The sequence below is a fragment of the Ranitomeya variabilis genome, chromosome 4 (genome assembly GCF_051348905.1).
Source record: "Ranitomeya variabilis isolate aRanVar5 chromosome 4, aRanVar5.hap1, whole genome shotgun sequence".
In the NCBI taxonomy this organism is placed as follows: domain Eukaryota; kingdom Metazoa; phylum Chordata; class Amphibia; order Anura; family Dendrobatidae; genus Ranitomeya; species Ranitomeya variabilis.
This window is the reverse complement of record NC_135235.1, coordinates 86020860-86045077: the sequence shown is the minus strand read 5'-3', so window position 1 is coordinate 86045077 and position 24218 is coordinate 86020860. Positions and strand designations below refer to the sequence as shown.

Genomic DNA, 24218 nt, shown 5'->3' with positions numbered 1-24218 from the left:
GCCCTGCACACGAGCAGCAAGCTGGTCCACACTTGTAATCAAGGTCTGGACATTCATGTCTGCAGCAAACACAAGCCACTCAGAGGTAAAGGGGAAAAGAAAAAAAAATGAGAGAGAGAAAAAAAAAACTCAGAACTTTCTTTCTTATAATCCCGCTTCTGCAATGCATTTAACATTTAATACTGGCCTGGCAAACTGTTATGACCCCAATGGCGAGGGTCTCAGAGAAACAAGTAAGTCTGCGACGTACAAAAATCCAGCTCATAGGGCAGTGGTAACTGGGTTGACCATATATCTACTCCTAACGCCAACACTAGCAGTAGCCGGGGAACATGCCTACGTTGGTCGCTAGATGTCTCGCGCCAGCCGGAGGACTAACTACCCCTAGAAGAGGAAAACAAAGACCTCTCTTGCCTCCAGAGAATAGACCCCAAAAGTAGGATAGTAGCCCCCCACAAATAATAACGGTGAGGTAAGAGGAAATGACAAACACAGAGATGAACTAGATTTTAGCAAAGAGAGGCCCACTTACTAATAGCAGAATGTAGTAAGATAACTTATATAGTCAACAAAAACCCTATCAAAATCCACGCTGGAGATTCAAGAACCCCCGAACCGTCTAACGGCCCGGGGGGAGAACACCAGCCACCCTAGAGCTTCCAGCAAGGTCAGAAAACAGATTAAATATAAGCTGGACAAAAATGCAAACAAAAACAAATAGCAAAAAGCAAGAAAGCAGACTTAGCTTAATCAAGCAGGAACCAGGATCAGTAGACAAGAGCACTACAGATTAGCTCTGATATCAACGTTGCCAGGCATAGAACTGAAGGTCCAGGGAGCTTATATAGCAACACCCCTGACCTAACGACCCAGGTGAGCATACAAGGGATGAATGACATACCCAGAGTCAAATTACTAGTAGCCACTAGAGGGAGCCAAAAGGTAAATTCACAACAGTACCCCCCCCTTAGTGAGGGGTCACCGAACCCTCACCAAGACCACCAGGGCGATCAGGATGAGCGGCGTGAAAGGCACGAACTAAATCGGCCGCATGCACATCAGAGGCGACCACCCAGGAATTATCCTCCTGACCATAGCCCTTCCACTTGACCAGGTACTGAAGCCTCCGCCTGGAGAGACGAGAATCTAAGATCTTCTCCACCACGTACTCCAACTCGCCCTCAACCAACACCGGAGCAGGAGGCTCAGCAGAAGGAACCACAGGCACAACGTACCGCCGCAACAAGGACCTATGAAATACGTTGTGGATGGCAAACGACACCGGAAGATCCAGGCGAAAGGATACAGGATTAATGATTTCCAATATCTTGTAAGGACCAATGAAGCGAGGCTTAAATTTGGGAGAGGAGACCTTCATAGGAACAAATCGAGAAGACAGCCATACCAAATCCCCAACGCGAAGTCGGGGACCCACACCGCGGCGGCGGTTGGCAAAACGCTGGGCCTTCTCCTGTGACAACTTCAAGTTGTCCACCACATGCCCCCAGATCCGCTGCAACCTATCCACCACGGAATCCACCCCAGGACAGTCAGAAGGCTCCACATGTCCCGAGGAAAAACGAGGATGGAAACCAGAGTTGCAGAAAAATGGCGAAACCAAGGTGGCGGAACTAGCCCGATTATTAAGGGCAAATTCAGCCAACGGCAAGAAGGTCACCCAATCATCCTGATCAGAAGAGACAAAACACCTCAAATAAGCCTCCAGAGTCTGATTAGTTCGCTCCGTTTGTCCGTTAGTCTGGGGATGGAAAGCGGATGAAAACGACAACTCAATGCCCATCCTACCACAAAAGGATCGCCAGAACCTGGAAACAAACTGGGATCCTCTGTCCGACACAATATTCTCAGGAATGCCGTGCAAACGAACCACGTTCTGGAAGAACACAGGAACCAGATCAGAAGAAGAGGGCAGCTTAGGCAAAGGAACCAAATGGACCATCTTGGAGAAACGATCACATATCACCCAGATGACAGACATGCCCTGAGACACCGGAAGATCAGAAATTAAATCCATAGAGATGTGTGTCCAAGGTCTCTTCGGGACAGGCAAGGGCAAGAGCAACCCGCTGGCACGAGAGCAGCAAGGCTTAGCTCGAGCACAAGTACCACAGGACTGTACAAATGACCGCACATCCCTTGACAAGGAAGGCCACCAAAAGGACCTGGCCACCAGATCTCTGGTGCCAAAAATTCCCGGGTGCCCTGCCAACACCGAGGAATGAACCTCGGAAATGACTCTGCTGGTCCATCTAGCAGGCACAAACAATCTGTCAGGTGGACAAGAGTCAGGCCTACCAGCCTGAAATCTCTGCAACACACGTCGCAGATCTGGAGAAATAGCAGACACGATAACTCCTTCCTTAAGAATACCCACAGGTTCAGCGACTCCAGGAGCATCAGGCACAAAGCTCCTAGACAGAGCGTCGGCCTTCACATTCTTAGACCCTGGTAAATACGAGACCACAAAGTCAAAACGGGAGAAAAACAATGACCAGCGGGCCTGTCTAGGATTCAGGCGTTTAGCAGACTCGAGATACATCAGATTTTTGTGATCAGTCAAGACCACCACACGATGCTTAGCACCCTCGAGCCAATGACGCCACTCCTCAAATGCCCACTTCATGGCCAACAACTCCCGATTGCCCACATCATAATTTCGCTCTGCCGGCGAAAACTTCCTAGAGAAAAAGGCACAAGGTCTCATAGTAGAGCCACCAGGGCCTCTCTGTGACAAAACGGCCCCTGCCCCAATCTCCGAAGCATCCACCTCAACCTGAAAAGGAAGTGAGATGTCAGGCTGGCACAAAACAGGCGCCGAAGTAAACCGGCGTTTTAACTCCTGGAAAGCCTCCACGGCAGCAGGAGCCCAGTTAGCTACATCAGAGCCTTTCTTGGTCATATCCGTCAGCGGTTTAACAACGCTAGAGAAATTTGCGATAAAACGACGGTAGAAGTTAGCAAAACCCAAGAACTTCTGAAGACTCTTAACTGATGAGGGTTGAGTCCAATCATGAATAGCTCGGACCTTGACTGGATCCATCTCCACAGCAGAAGGGGAAAAAATGAACCCCAAAAAGGGAACCTTCTGTACACCAAAGAGACACTTTGAGCCTTTTACAAACAAAGAATTTTCACGCAGAATCTCAAAAACCATCCTGACCTGCTCCACATGCGAGTCCCAATCATCAGAAAAAACCAGAATATCATCCAGATAAACAATCAAAAATTTATCCAGATACTTCCGGAAAATGTCATGCATGAAGGACTGAAAAACTGAAGGTGCATTAGAGAGACCGAACGGCATCACCAAGTACTCAAAATGACCTTCGGGCGTATTGAATGCGGTTTTCCATTCATCGCCCTGCCTAATGCGCACAAGGTTGTACGCACCACGAAGGTCTATCTTGGTGAACCACTTGGCACCTTTAATCCGGGCAAACAAATCTGACAACAGCGGCAAAGGATACTGAAATTTGACAGTGATCTTATTTAAAAGCCGATAGTCAATACAAGGCCTCAAAGATCCGTCCTTTTTGGCCACAAAAAAGAATCCCGCACCAAGAGGGGAAGAAGAAGGACGGATATGCCCCTTCTCAAGAGACTCCTTGATATATGAACGCATCGCGGTATGTTCAGGTACCGACAGATTAAACAGTCTTCCCTTAGGAAACTTACTGCCAGGAATCAAATCTATTGCACAGTCACATTCCCTATGAGGAGGCAGTGCACTGGACTTAGACTCGCTGAAGACATCCTGATAATCAGACAAATACGCCGGAACTTCCGAAGGCATAGAAGAAGCAATAGACAAGGGCAGGGAATCTCCATGAATTCCATGGCAGCCCCAACTTGACACTGACATAGCCTTCCAGTCCAAGACTGGATTATGGGTCTGTAACCATGGCAAACCCAAAACAACCAAATCATGCATTTTATGCAGAACAAGAAAACGTATTACCTCCCGATGTTCGGGAGTCATGCACATGGTAACCTGTGTCCAAAACTGCAGTTTATTTTTTGCCAACGGCGTAGAATCAATACCCCTAAGAGGGATAGGATTTTCCAATGGCTCAAGAACAAATCCGCAGCGCTTGGCAAATGACAGATCCATAAGGCTCAGAGCAGCACCCGAGTCCACAAACGCCATGACAGGATACGATGACAGTGAGCAAATCAAAGTTACAGATAGAATAAATTTAGGTTGCAAATTACCAATGGCGACCGGACTAACAACCTTAGTAAGACGTTTAGAGCATGCTGAGATAACATGTGTAGAATCACCACAGTAGTAACACAAGCCATTCTGGCGTCTATGAATTTTCCGCTCATTTCTAGTCAGGATTCTATCACATTGCATTAAATCAGGTGTCTGTTCAGACAACACCATGAGGGAATTAGCGGTTTTGCGCTCCCGTAACCGCCGGTCGATTTGAATAGCCAGGGCCATAGAATCATTCAGACCTGTGGGAATGGGAAAACCCACCATCACATTCTTAATGGCTTCAGAAAGGCCATTTCTAAAATTAGCAGCCAATGCACACTCGTTCCACTGGGTCAGCACGGACCATTTCCGAAATTTTTGGCAATACACTTCAGCCTCGTCCTGGCCCTGAGACATAGCCAGCAAGGCCTTTTCTGCCTGAATCTCAAGATTGGGTTCCTCATAAAGCAAACCGAGCGCCAGAAAAAACGCATCAATGTCAGCCAATGCCGGATCTCCTGGCGCCAGCAAGAAGGCCCAATCCTGAGGGTCGCCCCGTAAAAAAGAAATAACAATTTTTACTTGCTGAGCGGAGTCTCCAGATGAACAGGGTTTCAGGGACAAAAACAATTTACAATTATTCCTGAAATTTCTAAATTTAAATCGGTCTCCGGAAAACGGTTCAGGAATCGGTATCTTAGGTTCTGACATAGGACTTCTGATAACATAATCTTGCATGCCCTGCACACGAGCAGCAAGCTGGTCCACACTTGTAATCAAGGTCTGGACATTCATGTCTGCAGCAAACACAAGCCACTCAGAGGTAAAGGGGAAAAGAAAAAAAAATGAGAGAGAGAAAAAAAAAACTCAGAACTTTCTTTCTTATAATCCCGCTTCTGCAATGCATTTAACATTTAATACTGGCCTGGCAAACTGTTATGACCCCAATGGCGAGGGTCTCAGAGAAACAAGTAAGTCTGCGACGTACAAAAATCCAGCTCATAGGGCAGTGGTAACTGGGTTGACCATATATCTACTCCTAACGCCAACACTAGCAGTAGCCGGGGAACATGCCTACGTTGGTCGCTAGATGTCTCGCGCCAGCCGGAGGACTAACTACCCCTAGAAGAGGAAAACAAAGACCTCTCTTGCCTCCAGAGAATAGACCCCAAAAGTAGGATAGTAGCCCCCCACAAATAATAACGGTGAGGTAAGAGGAAATGACAAACACAGAGATGAACTAGATTTTAGCAAAGAGAGGCCCACTTACTAATAGCAGAATGTAGTAAGATAACTTATATAGTCAACAAAAACCCTATCAAAATCCACGCTGGAGATTCAAGAACCCCCGAACCGTCTAACGGCCCGGGGGGAGAACACCAGCCACCCTAGAGCTTCCAGCAAGGTCAGGAAACAGATTAAATATAAGCTGGACAAAAATGCAAACAAAAACAAATAGCAAAAAGCAAGAAAGCAGACTTAGCTTAATCAAGCAGGAACCAGGATCAGTAGACAAGAGCACTACAGATTAGCTCTGATATCAACGTTGCCAGGCATAGAACTGAAGGTCCAGGGAGCTTATATAGCAACACCCCTGACCTAACGACCCAGGTGAGCATACAAGGGATGAATGACATACCCAGAGTCAAATCACTAGTAGCCACTAGAGGGAGCCAAAAGGTAAATTCACAACAGATTCCATAATTTTTCACTCATAATTGAGTGACTTCATAATTTTTACCCTATGCTTGGTTAAAAAAAAGTAACCATTACTGACTACCACATTTTTTGTTCTTGATTTCTTTTAGTGTTTCTTAAAGCCAGAAAGTTGCCATTTGAAATGACTTTAGTTTTGTGCCATGTCTGTGATCTGCTTTTTTACTACAAAATTAAACAACTGAATAAACATCCTCCAAGGCTGGTGATTACATAATTTTTGCCAGGGGTTGTAATCATGACTCATGCAGGAAAAATAACTTCCTGTTTCTACATACAGCTTTAAAGGATTTAGCTAGTCAGTTTTTAATCACCTGATATCATAGACATCATGAAAAAGAGAAGGATTAACTGGATAGAAGGGCAAAATGAGCAATTGTATTAAACAGTGCCATATTTTATGATGATGCAATATATTAAGAGGATAAAAATTTTGATTCGAGGAAGAGGAGTGCTTCTTTATGAATTATTTTTATGACATCTATGTGTGAAGTCACTGCAACACAAGAAAATACATTCCTATGTAGGTGACAATTACTTACGACTGCAGCTTCTACTATCTAAGTCCTATAAAAGTTATCCAGCACATCTGAATTAAATAGAGCTCCTAATAGTGTTATCTTTTGCTATCTGCTATTATTCTACCCCATGATATGTGCCAAACTCTTTCAAGAGTGATTATGATGTTCCATTTAGCTTCAATGGTGCAATGTTAGAAATTGTGATGTTTATATGGTAATTGAAAGCTTTCTGCTGAACGGGAATATTTTAATAGTATAAGCAAAAAAATTATTTTTGTGGACATTTTTTTACAGCCATAACAGCAATGTCCTACAGAATGGAAAATACATTATATATTCACAAAGAAAAAAAAAACATAAAGCAGAAACACATGAGAAATATTCCTGTTTCATGCATTAGATCTGTCTACTCTAATAAAAATCAGACTAAAGCATTGGCACAAACAAAATTCATCACAGCATATAGCAAAATAAGGTATGCAAAATTATAGGCTTGCAAATATTATATTTGACTTCAGAAATGGAAAACAGAGGGCAAAGTAACCCAGCTGTATGGGTATTGATTCCTATGATAAGAGCAATAGGAGAACAATAGTGGGTTGACACAGCTTTTCCTTGACTGGAATCTTTTATACATTAAGAAGCCTTGAAAAATCACTTACAATAATTCTTAAGAAATTGAAAAGGAATGGATTGAAAAGAGAGGATCATATTTGCTTTTTTAAGTGAGATGATAACTGTTGGATGACAGCAATAAAATCTCGAGAAGACTCCTTTTATATAAAGAATGGGAAGTTAAAAACTTTATGGTTTTCACATGATTGCAGTGTACAGCTCCCCACAGTATGGAAAATAACATTCTGAAGCATGAAGGGAAAAATGCAATATCCCTGTCTCAGGTTGAAACCTTTTTTCCATTATAAAGGTTTTCGTCTTCATTATAGGGTTTGTCAAGTGTCTGAGAAACACACTCATAGGTTTACTTTGCAAGAAGAGTACACAATATATTATTCTATATAGTGCTTGCTGTTTCATTTTTAAGTCATATAGTATCAGCCTTAAGATTTTTCTTGTGGTGTATAAGTACAGATGTTTCCTTATTTATCATTTTTAGTTCAACTCAACATTTCCTAAGTAGAGTGGTGCGTGGTGACTAATTTGGAAATAACAAACATGAAAACAATATTTCATAATACTCGGTCATGACGTTTATGCTTTATGTGTCTAGAGTTGTCCTCCCTGTTGTTATGATATATATTCAGCATATTGAGCATATAGAAAAATAGAGTAAACTATAACTTTCAATGGAAAAAGTCTAAAATAGTAAAAACAAAATGTGTAAACCAAAAGTGCAAAAAGTGATATGACAATGATTGAAACTGGTAAATATATTGGGGTATATAATACAGAACAATCTCCGAAATTTGTCAGAAATTTCAAAATTGTAAAATAACCAAAGTAATTGGCTAAATCAAAACAGACCTATGAGCAGATAGGGATACCACCGTTATAAAATTACATATAAGTATATCAAATCTTATAAGCAATGTGATCTTACTGGGCCATAAAGGTGATATATACAAGAACTCATCACATACTTCAAGGTAATATAGAAACGTGTGCGCAACAACTTAGCGGTGCTCGAATAGGTTCCCAAACCCTAGTGTCAAATAAAGCATAACCTGGCACTCAACTTAGCGGTGAAGTATTGAGAGGATTTATTTATCCCAATATATGATAGATGTTTTGGTCCCAGTTCAGGACCTTCATCAATAACGTGTACAGGAATATGCTGTAATAAAAAACGGCTGCGCAGGCCAGTAGTAAGGATGAAGTTTGGAGGATTTTCAGATTATGTTAGGGATATAAGCCTGTGTCCACAGTGCTGTCACTGTGTCCACCGCTGTAATGTCAGCATATTCCTGTACACGTTATTGATGAAGGTCCTGAACTGGGACCGAAACGTCTATCACATATTGGGATAAATAAATCCTCTCAATACTTCACCACTAAGTTGAGTGCCACGTTATGCTTTATTTGATACTTCAAGGTAAGTCCAGGATATCAGAAAATATCACACCTAGCTGCCTGCTATGCTATTCTTCAAAAGAATGTTCACATATTACACAGTATTCTTATAGAGTATGTTGTCAGCAATAAACATGAATATTGTCAGCAGTAAACATGATTGTGGAAGAAAATACCCATATGGATACAGAAAGCATTTAGACTATGTGTAATATGATGCCACTCAATCCATAATGCACATAGCCAAGACAATACACGAAGATCTATGTGTCATAATCATATCCTGTTGTAAATGAGACCAATATTAATCCATGGCCATCCCAGGTGGGAGGAACCTGCCGTTTTTTGAGATCCACCTACAGTATCTTCAGACAACATTGTTCTCTGGCTCATATTCATCGATGATGTATTCGTGATATGCATAAGCGGGGAAATAGAGTTCGGCAAATTTGTGGAAGTGACTCAATATCAACAACCTAGGGCTTTATTTCACATATGAAGTCAATGCATCCAAATTAGCACTTCTGGATGTACTAATTCAAAAGAATGAGCAGGATTATAGGGTGCCAACCCCCACAGACAGGTAGGGGCACCTAGGCATGGAATATAGGTGACCCTAGATTCCTCTTTTTGAGTAAAGGTACAATATAAGAAGAGTGCCAAATATATTGATAACACACACTAGTGTATCTGGGCATGTGCAATACGCTGTGGATACATGTTATCAATTATCATTTGAGATTTGTTTAGTGTGATTGCTTTGTTGTTTGACTTTTTCTTTTTATTCTTGCACGTAAGGGCCCATCAGGGCGACTTAGGGAGAGCCTGCGTTGAGCTGGGGCGCCATTGCACAGGATATATAGGGTGCCAACCTCCGCGGCAATGTAGGGGACAGATAGTTGGTTTGTTAGGGATTTTGTGCACCCTGTATCTTACATCTTCTTTCTCGTGTCAAGCAACTGGCATCGGTTCACGTGTCAAGCAACTGGCATCGGTTCACGTGTCAAGCAACTGGCATCGGTTCAAGGCTGTATGTGGTGTGATCTTTTTATTATAGAGATAATTATTAAATGTTAAATTTTATTCATTTTTCATGTGGTGTTCCTTGGCTGTGAATTTAATGATTTTGGCACCTTTATTCTATGTTCTGTAATATAATACGATTCCTCCAGAACCTACAAAAGCTATGTGTTTCAGCTCCTATGATCCTTACTCATGGTTATGGTCATAATCAGAGACAAGCTCACCACAGTTTAAATTTACTGCAGTGAAATTCTTCTGGTGAACTGCGGTGAACTCATTGTGCTAGTTTATTGGCCTGGCTGAGAACGCAGCCTCAGTGACCCGCGGTAACCTCGATGAGGTCACAGCATCTCACTGATGCTGTGCTTGCAGCAGCTCATTCCCACAGTAGTCCTCAGCCTGGACAGTCACATCTTGGCACCATCCAGGTTGAAAATTATTTGTTCCCAGACATGGTTTATGGCATGGGACAGAACAATGAACAGATGAGGGACATGGTTGTTTTTATTTTTGCTTTATTACAGGAAACAAGGGATTAATGGAATGGGTGTTATGTGAGTATAACTGTGTTTGTTATTTTTAAATAAAAAAGGAAAACTATGTTTTTGTTTTTATTTAAAATAAAAGGACTTTATCCCCTTAACGACCACCGATACGCCTTTTAACGGCGGCCGCTAAGGGTACTTAAACCACAGCGCCGTTAATTAACGGCGCTGTGGAAAAAGTGAATAGCGCCCCCCAGAGTCGGATTTTCTCTGGGGTCTCGGTTGCCGAGGGTAGCCGAGACCCCAGAGAACATGATTCGGGGGTTTTTTACCGACCCCCGAGTTGCGATCGCCGGTAATTAACCGTTTACCGGCGGTCGCAACAAAAAAAAAAACGCGATGTGCCGTTTAATTTCTCTGTCCTCCGATGTGATCGCACATCGGAGGACAGAGAAATGGGGTCCCCGATGGCCCCCGATAGCCCCCCAATACTTACCTACCTCCCCCGGTGCTCCTCGTGGGTCCCCATGGGCGCCGCCATCTTTTTTCCGGGAAAAAATGGCGGGCGCACGCGCAGTACGCCCGCCGCCCGGCACCCGGAAGATCTTTGGGGTCTCGGCTGCCGGGGGTAGCCGAGACCCCAAAGAACATGATCGGGGTCGGTTTGCACCGACCCCTGTTTTGCGATCGCCGGTAATTAACAGTTTACCGGCGACCGCAAAAAAAAAAAAAAAAGCGATCTGTAATTCTCTGTCCTCTGATGTGATCACACATCAGAGGACAGAGAAATAGGGGGATTCGGGGACCCTAACATACTCACCCGGTGTCCCTGGGTCCTCTTCTGTCTTCTCCTGCCAGCCGGCTTTTTCCTTATGGCGGGCGCATGCGCAGTGCGCTCGCCATCTGCTGCCATCTGCCGGCCGGCAGGAGAAGACGAGTTGGGGCTAAAATTAGGGTTAGGGTAAGGGTTAGGGTTAGGGTTAGGGTTAGGGCTAGGGTTAGAGTTAGGGTTAGGGTTAGGGTTAGGGTTAGGGCTAGAGTTAGGGTTAGGGTTAGGGCTAGGGTTAGGGTTAGGCTACTTTCACACTAGCGTTTTTTGGCTTCCGTCGCAATGCGTCGGAGAAAAAACGCATCCTGCAAAAGTGCTTGCAGGATGCGTTTTTTCTCCATTGGCTTGCATTAGCGATGCATTGCGACGGATTGCCACATGTCGCATCCGTCGTGCGACGGATGCGTCGTGCTTTGGCGGACCGTCGGCACAAAAAAAGCTACATGTAACTTTTTTGTGTGACGTGTCCGCCATTTCCGACCGCGCATGCGCGGCCGGAACTCCGCCCCCGCCTCCCCTCACAATGGGGCAGCGGATGCGTTGAAAAAACAGCATCCGCTGCACCCGTTGTGTGGCGCTTACAACGCTAGCGTCGGTACGTCGGCCCGGCACACTGCGATGGGCCGAGTACGACGCTAGTGTGAAAGTAGCCTTAGGCTTCTATCACACTTGCGTCGGTACGGGGCGGTCGCAATGCGTCGGCCCGACGTACCAATGCACGTTGTGAAAATTGTGCACAACGTGGGCAGCGGATGCAGTTTTTCAATGCATCCGCTGCCCAGTCTATGTCCTGGGGAGGAGGGGGCAGAGTTACGGCCACGCATGCGCGGAAATGGCGGACGCGACGTACAAAAAAAAGGTTACATTGAACTTTTTTTGTGACGACAGGGCTAAAGTTATGGTTAGGGTTGGGGCTAAAGTTAGGGTTAGGGTTGGGGCTAAAGTTAGAGTTAGAGTTGGGATTAGGGTTTGGATTAGGGTTGGGATTAGGGTTACGTTTGGGATTAGGGTTAGGGGTGTGTTGGATTTAGGGTTTTGATTAGGGTTATGGTTAGGGTTGAGATTAGGGCTGTTTTGGGGTTAGGGTTGTGATTATCGTTAGGGTTGTGATTAGGATTATGGATCGGGTTAAGATTAGGGTTAGGGGTGTGTTGGAGTTAGGGTTGGAGTTATAATTTGGGGGTTTCCACTGTTTAGGTACATCAGGGGGGTCTCCAAACACGACAGCCAATTTTGCGCTAAAAAAGTCAAATGGTGCTCCCTCCCTTCTGAGCTCTGCCGTGCACCCAAACAGTGGTTTACCCCCACATATGGGGCATCAGCGTACTCGAGATAAATTGAACAACAACTTTTGGGGTCCAATTTCTCCTGTTACCCTTGTGAAAATAAAAACTTGGGGGCTTAAAATCTTTTTTGTGGGAAAAAAAATATTTTTTTATTTTCACTACTCTGCATTATAAACTTCTGTGAAGCACTTGAGCATTCAAAGTTCTCAACACATATCTAGACAAGTTCCTTAGGGGGTCTAGTTTCCAAAATTTGGTCACTTGTGGGGGGTTTCTACTGTTTAGGTACATCAGGGGCTCTGCAAACGCAACATAACACCCACAGACAATTCTATCAAAGTCTGAATTCCAAAATGGCGCTCCTTCTCTTCCGAGCTCTGCCGTGCGCCCAAACAGTGGTTTACCCCCACATATTGGGTACCAGCATACTCAGGACAAATTGGCAACAACTTTTAGGGTCCAATTTCTCTTGTTACCCTTGTAAAAATAAAAATTTGGGGGCTAAAAAAATCTTTTTTGTAGGAAAAAAAAATATTTTTTATTTTCACTACTATGCATTATAAACTTCTGTGAAGCACTTGGGCATTCAAAGTTCTCACCACATATCTAGATAAGTTCCTTAGGGGGTCTAGTTTCCAAAATTTGGTCACTTGTGGGGGGTTTCTACTGTTTAGGTACATCAGGGGCTCTGCAAACGCAACATAACGCCCGCAGACAATTCTATCAAAGTCTGCATTCCAAAATGGCGCTCCTTCTCTTCCGAGCTCTGCCGTGCGCCCAAGCAGTGGTTTACCCCCACATATGGGGTACCAGCATACTCAGGACAAATTGGACAACAACTTTTGGGGTCCAATTTCTCTTGTTACCCTTGTGAAAATAAAAACTTGGGGGCTAAAAAATCTTTATTGTTAAAAAAAATATATTTTTTATTTTCACGACTCTGCATTATAAACTTCTGTGATGCACTTGGGCATTCAAAGTTCTCACTACACATCTAGATAAGTTCCATGGGGGGTCTAGTTTCCAAAATGGGGTCACTTTTGGGGGGTTTCTACTGTTTAGGCACATCAGGGGCTCTCCAAACGCGACATGGCGTCCGATCTCAATTCCAGTCAATTTTGCATTGAAAAGTCAAATGGCGCTCCTTTGCTTCCGAGCTCAGCCATGCACCCAAACAGTGGTTTACCCCCACATACGGGGTGTTGGCGTACTCAAGACAAATTGTACAACAACTTCTGGTGTCCATTTTCTCCTGTTACCCTTGGTAAAATAAAAATTTGGAGGCAAAAAGATCATTTTTGTAGAAAAAATGCGATTTTTTTATTTTCACGGCTCTACGTTATAAACTTCTGTGAAGCACCTGGGGGTTTAAAGTGCTCACCACACATCTAGATAAGTTCCTTAAGGGGTCTAGTTTCCAAAATGGTGTCATTTGTGGGGGGTCTCCACTGTTTAGTCACATCAGCGGCTCTCCAAACGTGACATGGCGTCCGATCTCAATTCCAGCCAATTCTACATTGAAAAAGTAAAACGACACTCCTTCTCTTCCAAGCTCTGTGGTGCGCCCAAACAGTGGTTTACCCCCACATATGGGGTATTGACGTACTCAGGAGAAATTGCACAACAACTTTTGTGGTCTAATTTCTCCTGTTACCCTTGTGAAAATAAAAATTTGGGGGCAAAAAAATCATTTTTGTAGAAAAAATGCGATTTTTTATTTTCACGGCTTTACGTTATAAACTTCTGTGAAGCACTTGGGGGTTCAAAGTGCTCACCGAATATCTAGATAAGTTCCTTAAGGGGTCTAGTTTCCAAAATGGTATCACTTGTGGGGGGTTTCTACTGTTTAGGCACATCAGGGGCTCTCCAAACGCGACATGGCATCCGATCTCAATTCCAGCCAATTCTGCATTGAAAAAGTCAAACGGTGCTCCTTCACTTCCAAGCTCTGCGGTGCGCCCAAACAGTGGTTTACCCCCACATATGGGGTATTGACGTACTCAGGAGAAATTGCACAACAACTTTTGTGGTCTAATTTCTCCTGTTACCCTTGTGAAAATAAGAATTTGTGGGCGAAAAAATCATTTTTGTGAAAACAAATGCGATTTTTTATTTTCACGGCTCTACGTTATAAACTTCTGTGAAGCACTTGGGGGTTCAAAGTGCTCACCACACATCTAGATAAGTTCCTTAAGGGGTCTAGTTTCCAAAATGGTATCACTTGTGGGGGGTTTCCACTGTTTAGGCACATTAGGGGCTCCCGAAACGCGACATGGCGTCTGATCTCAATTCCAGCCAATTCTGCATTGAAACAGTCAAACGGTGCTCCTTCACTTCCAAGCTCTGCGGTGCACCCAAACAGTGGTTTACCTCCACATATGGGGTATCGGCGTACTCAGGAAAAATTGCACAACAAAATTTGTGGTTAAATTTCTGTTTTTACACTTGTGAAAATTAAAAAAAATGGTTCTGAAGTAAAATGTTTGCAAAAAAAAGTTAAATGTTCATTTTTTTCTTCCACATTGTTTCAGTTCCTGTGAAGTACGTAAAGGGTTAATAAACTTCTTGAATGTGGTTTTGAGCAGCTTGAGGGGTGCAGTTTTTAGAATGGTGTCACACTTGGTTATTTTCTATCATATAGACCCCTCAAAATGACTTCAAATGAGATGTGGTCCCTAAAAAAAAATGGTGTTGTAAAAATGAGAAATTGCTGGTCAACTTTTAACCCTTATAACTCCCTAACAAAAAAAAAAATTGTTTCCAAAATTGTGCTAATGTAAAGTAGACATGTGGGAAATGTTATTTATTAACTATTTTTTGTGACATATCTCTCTGATTTAAGGGCATAAAAACTTAAAGTTTGAAAATTGCTAAATTTTAAAAATTTTCGCCATATTTCCATTTTTTTCATAAATAATCGCAAGTAATATCGAAGAAATGTTACCACTAACTTGAAGTACAATATGTCATGAAAAAACAATCTCAGAATCAGTGGGATCCGATAAAGCGTTCCAGAGTTATAACCTCTTAAAGTGACACTGGTCAGAATTGTAAAAATTGGCTCGGTCATTAAGTACCAAATTGGCTCTGTCACTAAGGGGTTATACTTGCTGTGTGTTTATTTACAATATAACTATAAGATTAGTAATTGGAGAGGCGTCTTATAGACTCCTTTGCACTACTAATCTGTAGGCTTGATGTTACTGGACGAAGATGACATCAACCCCACAAATTTGAACCCCACTTTCCATGGCTACAGGGTAAAGTGCAAGAATAGGCACATCTAATAGATGTACCATTTCTGGTGACTGCGGGCTGTTTTTTTTAGTCTGGGGGGACCAATATCCATGGTCTTTAGCAGTCTGAGAATGTCAGCCCCCAGCAAGGCTGGTTGTCAAAGATAGGGGGTACCCCACACCATTTTTTAAATTATTTATTTAAATAATTAAAAAAAAAACTGTGGGGACCACTCGATTCTTGATAACCAGCCTAGATGAAGCTGACAGCTGAGGGTTGAATCCTCTTTTTTCCGCTTTTAGTTTTGCCTGGCTCATTATCAACAATGCAGGGGAACCCATGCTGTTTTGTTTGTAGTGATTTATTTAGAGCACAGGTGCTGTCTGATAAATAATCCCATTAGCCGCCATCTGCTCTCACTGTTATTAGCCACAGCAGGCATTGGCTGATGGGAGCAGTAGTACCATCAACCGACCGCAGAGACTGGAGGTAAACTTTTTACCCTCAATCACAGCTGTGGACTCATGCTGTCATTTGACAGCGTGGGAAGCGCGGCTGTCTGGCCGGCTGTAATGATTTTACATCGATCAGAAGCAGCGTTTGCCACGCTGTCATGTACATGACAACATGACAAACACCCAGTGTTTGGGGGGCTGAACCTGAATAGTAACACATACTTCCTGGTGAAGTCCAAATTCGATGTCTGTGTCTGAACAGTAGGTGTTCGGTACAGACATCGAACTTTACTGTTCGGTTCCCCCATCTCTGCCTTGTTTTTGGTATTGAGATTTAGCTAGTATGTTGATGTGATTCATTGAATTCACATTGTAAAACCTTGAGTCATTAACACCTTACAAATGGGGCAATTCATTTTTATGCTTTCATTTTTTCCTTGCCTTCTTCCAAGAGCCATTTCCATGGGTGTAAATACAGTAGGAACAGAGGTTGTGATTCAACCAAGTCCCTGGAGCCTAAGGGTTTCAAAAAGTCTCTTAGGCCTATATAAAAAAAACAATACTATTAAAGACTTGCAATAATTGGGGTCCCCGTTGGAGCTTTTGTATTGGGACCCATGAGCGCTTCAATTTATGCAACTGGCCATTTCTATATTTTATACTTTTTCATCAACAGAGCCATAAGAGGGCTTGATTTTTTTATGGATGAGTTATTGTTTTGAATCAAACTATTCATTTTAATATATAATATGCTGTAAAATGAGAAAAAAAAAACAAATTCAGAAAAAATGTTTTGCCTTTACAACATGCATTATGTTGTAAAATGACCGGGCAAAATTCTGTAATTCCCCAGGTCAGTAAAATTGTTGCAATTTTAATTTCGTAAAGATGAAAAAAATGTTGTGTCCCCATTTTCCTAGACTTGTAATTTATATAGTTTTCCATTGATGGAGCTGTGTGAGGATATACAGTTTTATTGATATCAATTAGGTGTGCACATAACATATTGTTATTACATTTTATTAGAGAGGTGTTGTGACCAAAAAAAAACCCACTACTAGCATTTTGATTTTCTTTTCGTTACGACATTTACTATCTTAACTAATTTTAGATTTTGATAGACCAAACTGTTATGGAGTCAGCTATACCAAATATGTTTATTTTTTATGTATTTCTTTTTACTGGTGGAAAAAAAGAGTAATTAGATTTTTTACTTTTTTTTTTTTGATCACTTAGGCAGCATACATATGTAGCGGTCATTCTGCAACTTTAAACTGTAGTCGCCCTGTGCCACTGCAATATTTTTACTGTTTGCACGATTATGTAATCTTACAGGAATCATAATGGCCATGGCCACATTTAATGGGAAACAGAAAAATTACCACAATGGCACCATATTGCTGCTATTAACAGTATGACTACTGAGATTGAATGTAGCTTAATACTATATTCCACAATCTCATTTTGAGACAAGGACATAAGTCCCCAAGTTGCCATTGTAATCCACTGGCACAACAAAATTACATAATTGGAACCAGTACAAGCCAGCTCCAGCAATTACGTCATTTAAATGCAACTTTCAGTGATTAACAGGGGGATTTAAATGGCTGACAGCAGCGATTGAAGTTATATTCAGTCCACTACTGATAAATGCAGATGCCAGCTTTGTAATACAGCCAGCATCTACTGTATGTAGTGAGAACTCAGTTTTCGACACACACGTTAAACCACTGCAATCACATGTATATAATTTTAAATTAAGGGGTCTAGGATATCTGCAGATAGGTAAAGGTGAACCCAAACAATATATGTTTACATTTTTATTATGAGACACACTTGTATTTCACATTCACTACCAATATATCTCCCATCACGGCAACCTTATTCTTTGAGGACCAGACTACTTTATCATAATCAATATGTGTATAATTCAATCTGTAGCAAAATTATAACAGACTCTGTACTACAGGAGACACTTCAGGGTATTCACATTACATTAATTCTACACATTTTTTTGGAGTTTTCCAGGAATCTCTCAAATTTGCATCACATCAAGAAATTGAGCATTTGCTCTTTCATACTGTGGCTTAATCTTATCAAACATGTAACAAAATGATACATAAGTATCCAGTTAAGCAATTAAAAATGAGATTTGTAATGTAACCTTAATATATATATATATATATATATATATATATATATATATATATATATATATATATATACTGTATATATATATATATATATATATTAAATCTTGGAACATAAATCTGAAAGTAACCTAATATCATGCGAGGCTGCCTTGAGATATATTTTCATTCATTTCTTAGGAATCATTGCTGAAGGAAATGGTAATAGAGGCCCCTTGCTAAAATGTACCACTTTGTGCATTACCTAAACCTCAGCATGACCACAAGTGGTCAGCATTAATGCAAAAATAAAAAATAAGTAAATGATAACGAATTTAAAAAAAGATTTGTTCATGACATGACAAGATTTAATTGAAGTGCAACTTATTATTTTCTATATTTAACTCTGTAAGGACCGCTGATATGCACTAAAACAGCTGCCGTTAAGAGGTCTTATTCCCTCATCGCCATTTTAAAACAGTGATTGGGAATAAGCCTATAGCACCCCTAGAGTCTGAAAGTCTTTGGGATCTTGGCTACTGGGTTTAGCTGAGTCCCTGGAGAACACGATTATGGATGGATTTTCCGATTCCCGATCACGTGATCGATGTTTTTTAATGAATAAAAAAAGTGTGTTCGCATATATTTTCTCTTTTGCTGACATGACATACATCTTAGAGGAGAGAAAAATGTTGTCTCCAAACCCCCCTCAGTACCTCCACCATCCCTCTGGCCCTTTTCCTCCATCCCCCAGCTCTCTGTCTCCTCTTCCTCGAAAATAATGTACGACACATGCACAGTGTGAGTCGAGATCTGCTAGCTGGCACCCAGTAATAGACACTATAGTCAAAAGTGGTTTTGTTATTGTCTGTCACATACGCCCCCCAAAGTAACTTAAAATGTGATGTGGTCCCTAAAAATATGGTTTTATAAATTGTGCTGGAAAAATTAGAAATTGCTGTTCAATTTTGAGCCCCTCTAACTTCGTAACATAAAAAAGAGTTTTAACAATGATGCAGATGTAAAGTAGATGTATGGGAAATTTCATTTGTTAATTATTTTGTGTTGCATAACTATCTAATTTAAGGGCATATAAATGTTAAGTTTGAAATTCCAAGATTTTAAATTTTTTTGTAACATTTTTGATATTTTCATAAACATACACAAATCATATTGACCATAATTTACCAGGAGTGATTCTGAGAATCACTGGGATCTGTTGAAGCATTCCAGAGTTATTTCCACATAAACGGACACTGGTCAGATTTCAAAAATTTGGCTTGGTCATTAAGGACAAAATTAGCACTGTCACTAAGGAGTTAAATTAAAGCTTTTTGTGTTTTAAGGAGACCTAATGAATCCATAATGCTCTAGTTAGAAAAACTACAAATTATAACAACAATATAAAGCAACGGAAAACATAAACCACTTATTACAATATTCAAGATGAAGAATAATATATTATAAGACAAGTAAATACTGCATCTCATGGTTCTCAGTCAGGCTCAGACTGGCTTACAGTGGAACTGAAGAATTCTCTGATAGGCCCTCTGAATGAGTGCTAATACATTTGATTCGCAATTTGCAGAAAAAGGTATCACACTAATCAATCATTAACTCCTTCACCCCGAAACCTGTTTTCACAGGACTCTGAGACTGTTTTTTCGTGACTTATTGGACTTCATGATAGTGGTAAAATTTATTTGATATGACTTTGCATCTATTTGTGAAACAAAATTGTAAATTTGGCAAAAATGTTGAATATTTTGCAATTTTCAAACTTAATTTTTAGGCAGTTAAATCAGAGAGTCATATCACACAAAATAGTTAGTAAATAACATTTTCCACATGTCTACCTTACATCGGTTCAATTTTTGAAACAATATTTTTGTTAGGAAGTTATAAGGGTTAAAATTTGACCAGCGATTTCTGATTATTTACAAAACCATTATTTACAATAACATTTTTTTAGGGACCACAATACATATGAAGTGACTTTGAGGCGCCTATATGACAGAAAATATCAAAAATTGATACCAGTCTAACAAATGCATACGTCAAAGTCCTCAAAACCACATTCAAGAATATTATTAACCCTTCAGGTCCTTCACAGGAATTAATGGAATGTGGAAGGAAAAAATAAACATTTAATTTTTTTTCACAAAAATGTTCCTTTACACGCAATTGTTTTAAAATTTCACAAGGGTAACTGGAGAAAATGGACCATACAATTTGCTGAACAATTTCTTCTGAGCAGCTGATACCCCATAACTACTGTTTGGGAGCACGGCAGGACTCGGAAGGCAAGGAAATGCCATTTGACTTTTTGAGTGTAAAATTTGCTGGAACAATTAGTGGATGCCATGTCACGTTTAGAGAACCTCTATTGTGCCTAAACACAGGAAACCCCCATAGGTGACACCATTTTGGAAAATAGACCCCTCAGGGAACAGGAGAAAATGGACCCAAAAATATATTGGGCATTGTCTCCCGAATACAGAGATACCCCATATGTGGTTGAATACTACTTTTGAGGCACAGTGCAAAGCTCAGAAGGGAACAAGTGACATATTACAGTGAAGATTTAGCTGTACTGGTTTGAGAATGCCATGTCATATTGGCAGAGCCCAAATGGGTTAAGCAAGCTATATAAATTAATATTAAATTGAAGCAAAAGCAAATTTGTGTATTAGGGTCAGGTTATTTTTACATGTAGTTGAACAGTGGACCCCAATAATCAATGTTACTAGTGGCCCTTTGCCCACGCATTCTAACACTGCTCCCAGTAACCCATAGTTTACAGAAAAATTTACAATGCCATTACTCTTCTTCCCTTCCTAGTAGACCACAACTTTCATTTTAATGATTTTCATGTTTAACAGACAGGAAAGTTACCCCTCTAAAACATGTAACATACACAAGCTTAGGATTGTCCTGACATAAGGCACAAATGAAGACGTCATGTTACACCACGTATTCTCACTACAAATCAATGAAGACACCCTCTTTACATTCAAGGCATAAATTTGAGAATATTCTAGGATTAGAGGACAGGGGACGGCACACTTAGATTCTGTTTGCAGTAGGTTTTGTTTGCTTTATTTCTCCAAAATTAGGGTTTAGTTAAACAATTATGGCAATGATGACAACTGGCCAACATTTCAAACAGAATCGCCTTTTTGTAGTATTTCTAGTGATTCAGCTTTTTTAACTTTTTCATTAGTGTCTAGTTTTAAAAACAAGCTTATAAATAGAAATCTATTACACTTGAAACCCCTGTACATTTTATAATAAGACTTTTATTCGCATGGTACAATACATTGAAAATGGAGTAGATAATATTCATGCATAGAAACATACTGTACAGTCTCTATGAAGAGACATTTTGCACCAGAAACAGTTGGAAAACTATAAGGATTTGATAAATGAGTGAACTATATATCTCACTTGTTATCTGAAATACAACAGTGTTCAAGTACATTTCCCAAGGCAGGAACATTAAGAATTCAAGTGACTTTAGACTGATGAAACAAGCTAACTATCTATAAGCAGGATTGTTGTTTCAATGGGGTCTAAATTCTAGGTGCTGGGAAAGGGAAAAATGATTTCCATGAACTACGGTATATTAAGTCATGGTAAACAAATATTTTTATAGCTAAGTTGTAATATAATATAATACATAACAATAAAAGTCTTGGAAAGTTTTTAGGCGAGGTTACATTCAGGCAAATGTATGTTTAGTTAGTGTGCTGCCCATGTGTGCAACAGGTAAGACCTTGTTTTTTTACATATTATCATTTTTGGTCAGTGTTTCATTCATATTTGTAAACCAAAAGCACATACCATTCACATATCATACACATACAGCACACACCATTCACATATCAGACACATACAGCACACACCATTCACATATCATACACATACAGCACACACCATTCACATATCAGACACATTTAGCACACACCATTCACATATCATACACATACAGAACACACCGCTCACATTTCACATAGCAAGTTTACTACAGCAGGCAGAAATCAGCTTCACCTGCGGGTGTTAGAGGCTGATGATGGCTGAAAAACAAAAACGGGGCAAGCTCAGCACCTGAGCCCACGCTATAGACTCTTCCAAAGAGCACCATACTTGTATAGTCCTCGTTGTTAAGGGCTTAAAGGGTTGATTCTGACTTTTAAGACTGCCACTTATAATAGGGAGCACCTGAGTTCCTCTTCGTCTCTGAACAGGCTACTTAAAATATGCATATTTGCATATTTATATCCTCAGCACAGCACTTCATGGTGTAGAAGCTTATCCAGGCCAACTTGGTACTTTCCATAAAGAGAAAATCTATTTATCTCACAAAGCCATATGAATTTCTCTGCTTTGTAGTAGTGAGTGGCAAATACTATGAAATATGCTATGCATTCATTTTATAAACACATCTATTATCACAAATGCTATAAAATGTAGTTTATTGTTGCAAATTGAATTTCTATCTTGGCTTCCTATTTTAAATTATGTGCAAGATCCATTTTAAGGGTTAATAATGACTTTTGGGATTGCTAATTCCAATTGCTGGCAGTGGACTTCTTGTCCTCTTCATTTTATGGTTAATATTTACTGTGACAGTTTTTCGTAAGTTTTTCTGTGAACTTTACTATTTTGAAGGACGAAATAAAATATAGATGTTTTAGAATTTTATAAGTGATTTCTCTAGGAGATATGATTTCTGGTTGAGATATATTGTTTAATATTATGTTTATTATGTCAATTAAATTGGATTATTCTATTTGACCGGTCTCGATAGGTCACCATATCAGGCAGAACTGGGGGCCATTGTATAGTCTCAAGTTGCCATAAAAACCACTGGCACCTTGTTATCCCATCTTTGAGGGAAAGATTAAGCCCTTTCACTCTCAAAACATTCTAAATACAGTGAAAAATACTGATTGCATCATTTAGAGGGTGAAGAACCCAGGGACAGTGTTGGATCCAGTCCTGGTAGTTGCTGCAAGAACTCAGCTGTCAGTTAAGCTAAGCTCCCTATAGTCATCATACAGTCATGATTCGTATGTCCACATGTTCACCTTGATGTAATTGTATACTGTAGTGAGGCCACACTTTTGCCATCATGACGTATATGTATGTCAAATGTTGGGAAGGGGTTAAAGGCAAAAAGTGGTCACAAAAAACTAATTTGACTTTGATTTCTCTTTTATTTATTCACTTTACAATTTGTTAATTGATAAAAATTAAACTCTTATACTTCGGAAAGCATTCTTACTTTGCAGCATTTTTTCCACGCCCGCCTAAATCTAAAAAAATCTAGAAAAACAAATTTCCTTCAATATCGCCCCACTATAAAAATGCAATAATAGTCACACAAATAGCCTGAACTAAAGTAAAAACAATTACAAATTTACACTAAATTCCATCCTCTCCAAAGCATGTAATAAAAGATAATCAATAAATTACATATACCCCAAAATCATGCCAATAAAAATAACAATTTATTTATAAAAAAACAAGCCATCATACTGTTATTTTAATGGAATTTTAGTCCCAAGAGGGAAGCTCAGATGCAATGAACCAATAAATATATTCCACACTAGCTTGTGCTGACATATCAAAAAACATACAGTACCACAAGTGACAACCAATATACAGTCTGCAATTGACAGTCATTATTATACAGACAGTATTCAGCATCTGTAGGAATTGTCATTCCACCAGAACATGCATTTAGATTGTTAGAAAGTAATTGCATGTCAAAGAGTGTTAAAGGCCATGGTTAGTATGAAGAAGGTGAAAACCAAGCTTAGAATGGGATAGTGAGAGCAGAAGGAATAAAAAACATTACACTGTTTGTCTATAAAGTAAATCTAGCATGTGTAGTCAAATTATATTATAAAATGTACTTACATTAGCTATGACTATGACAAAGTATCTCTTCTTTTCTTCATAATTCAACCTCTTTCGTAATACCACTGCTCCAGACAGGGTTAGCGGAATGTCAAACGTCTGGTTGGATGCCTGGAAGATTTTGAAACATATTTTTTTATCAATGGTTTAATTAGGGGACACTTCACAATGCAAAAGAAGAAAAATAATGGGCATCTGAAGAAGGCTCTTACAGCAATAGAATAACCATCACTTGGAAAGAAAAAAATACTGGATCCACTGAATGTTGATTCTTGTACAGGACACAAATCAGCTAAGAAAACACACACAATTCTTCCATATTTTTATATTTAAAAAAAGCTAGAAATATTAGGAAAGAAAAA

General features: G+C 40.3%; 1 protein-coding gene across 2 annotated transcripts in view; it reads right to left on the bottom strand.

Moving 5' to 3' along the window:
* The window catches only part of PCDH15 (protocadherin related 15), a 2374726-nt gene that overhangs the window by 1600936 nt on the left and 749572 nt on the right, over nucleotides 1-24218 (bottom strand). For both annotated transcript variants that reach the window (XM_077258870.1, XM_077258871.1), the window contains one exon: nucleotides 23857-23967. In XM_077258870.1, the coding sequence (XP_077114985.1) occupies nucleotides 23857-23967 (111 nt within the window). The remainder of the gene's footprint in view (nucleotides 1-23856; nucleotides 23968-24218) is intronic.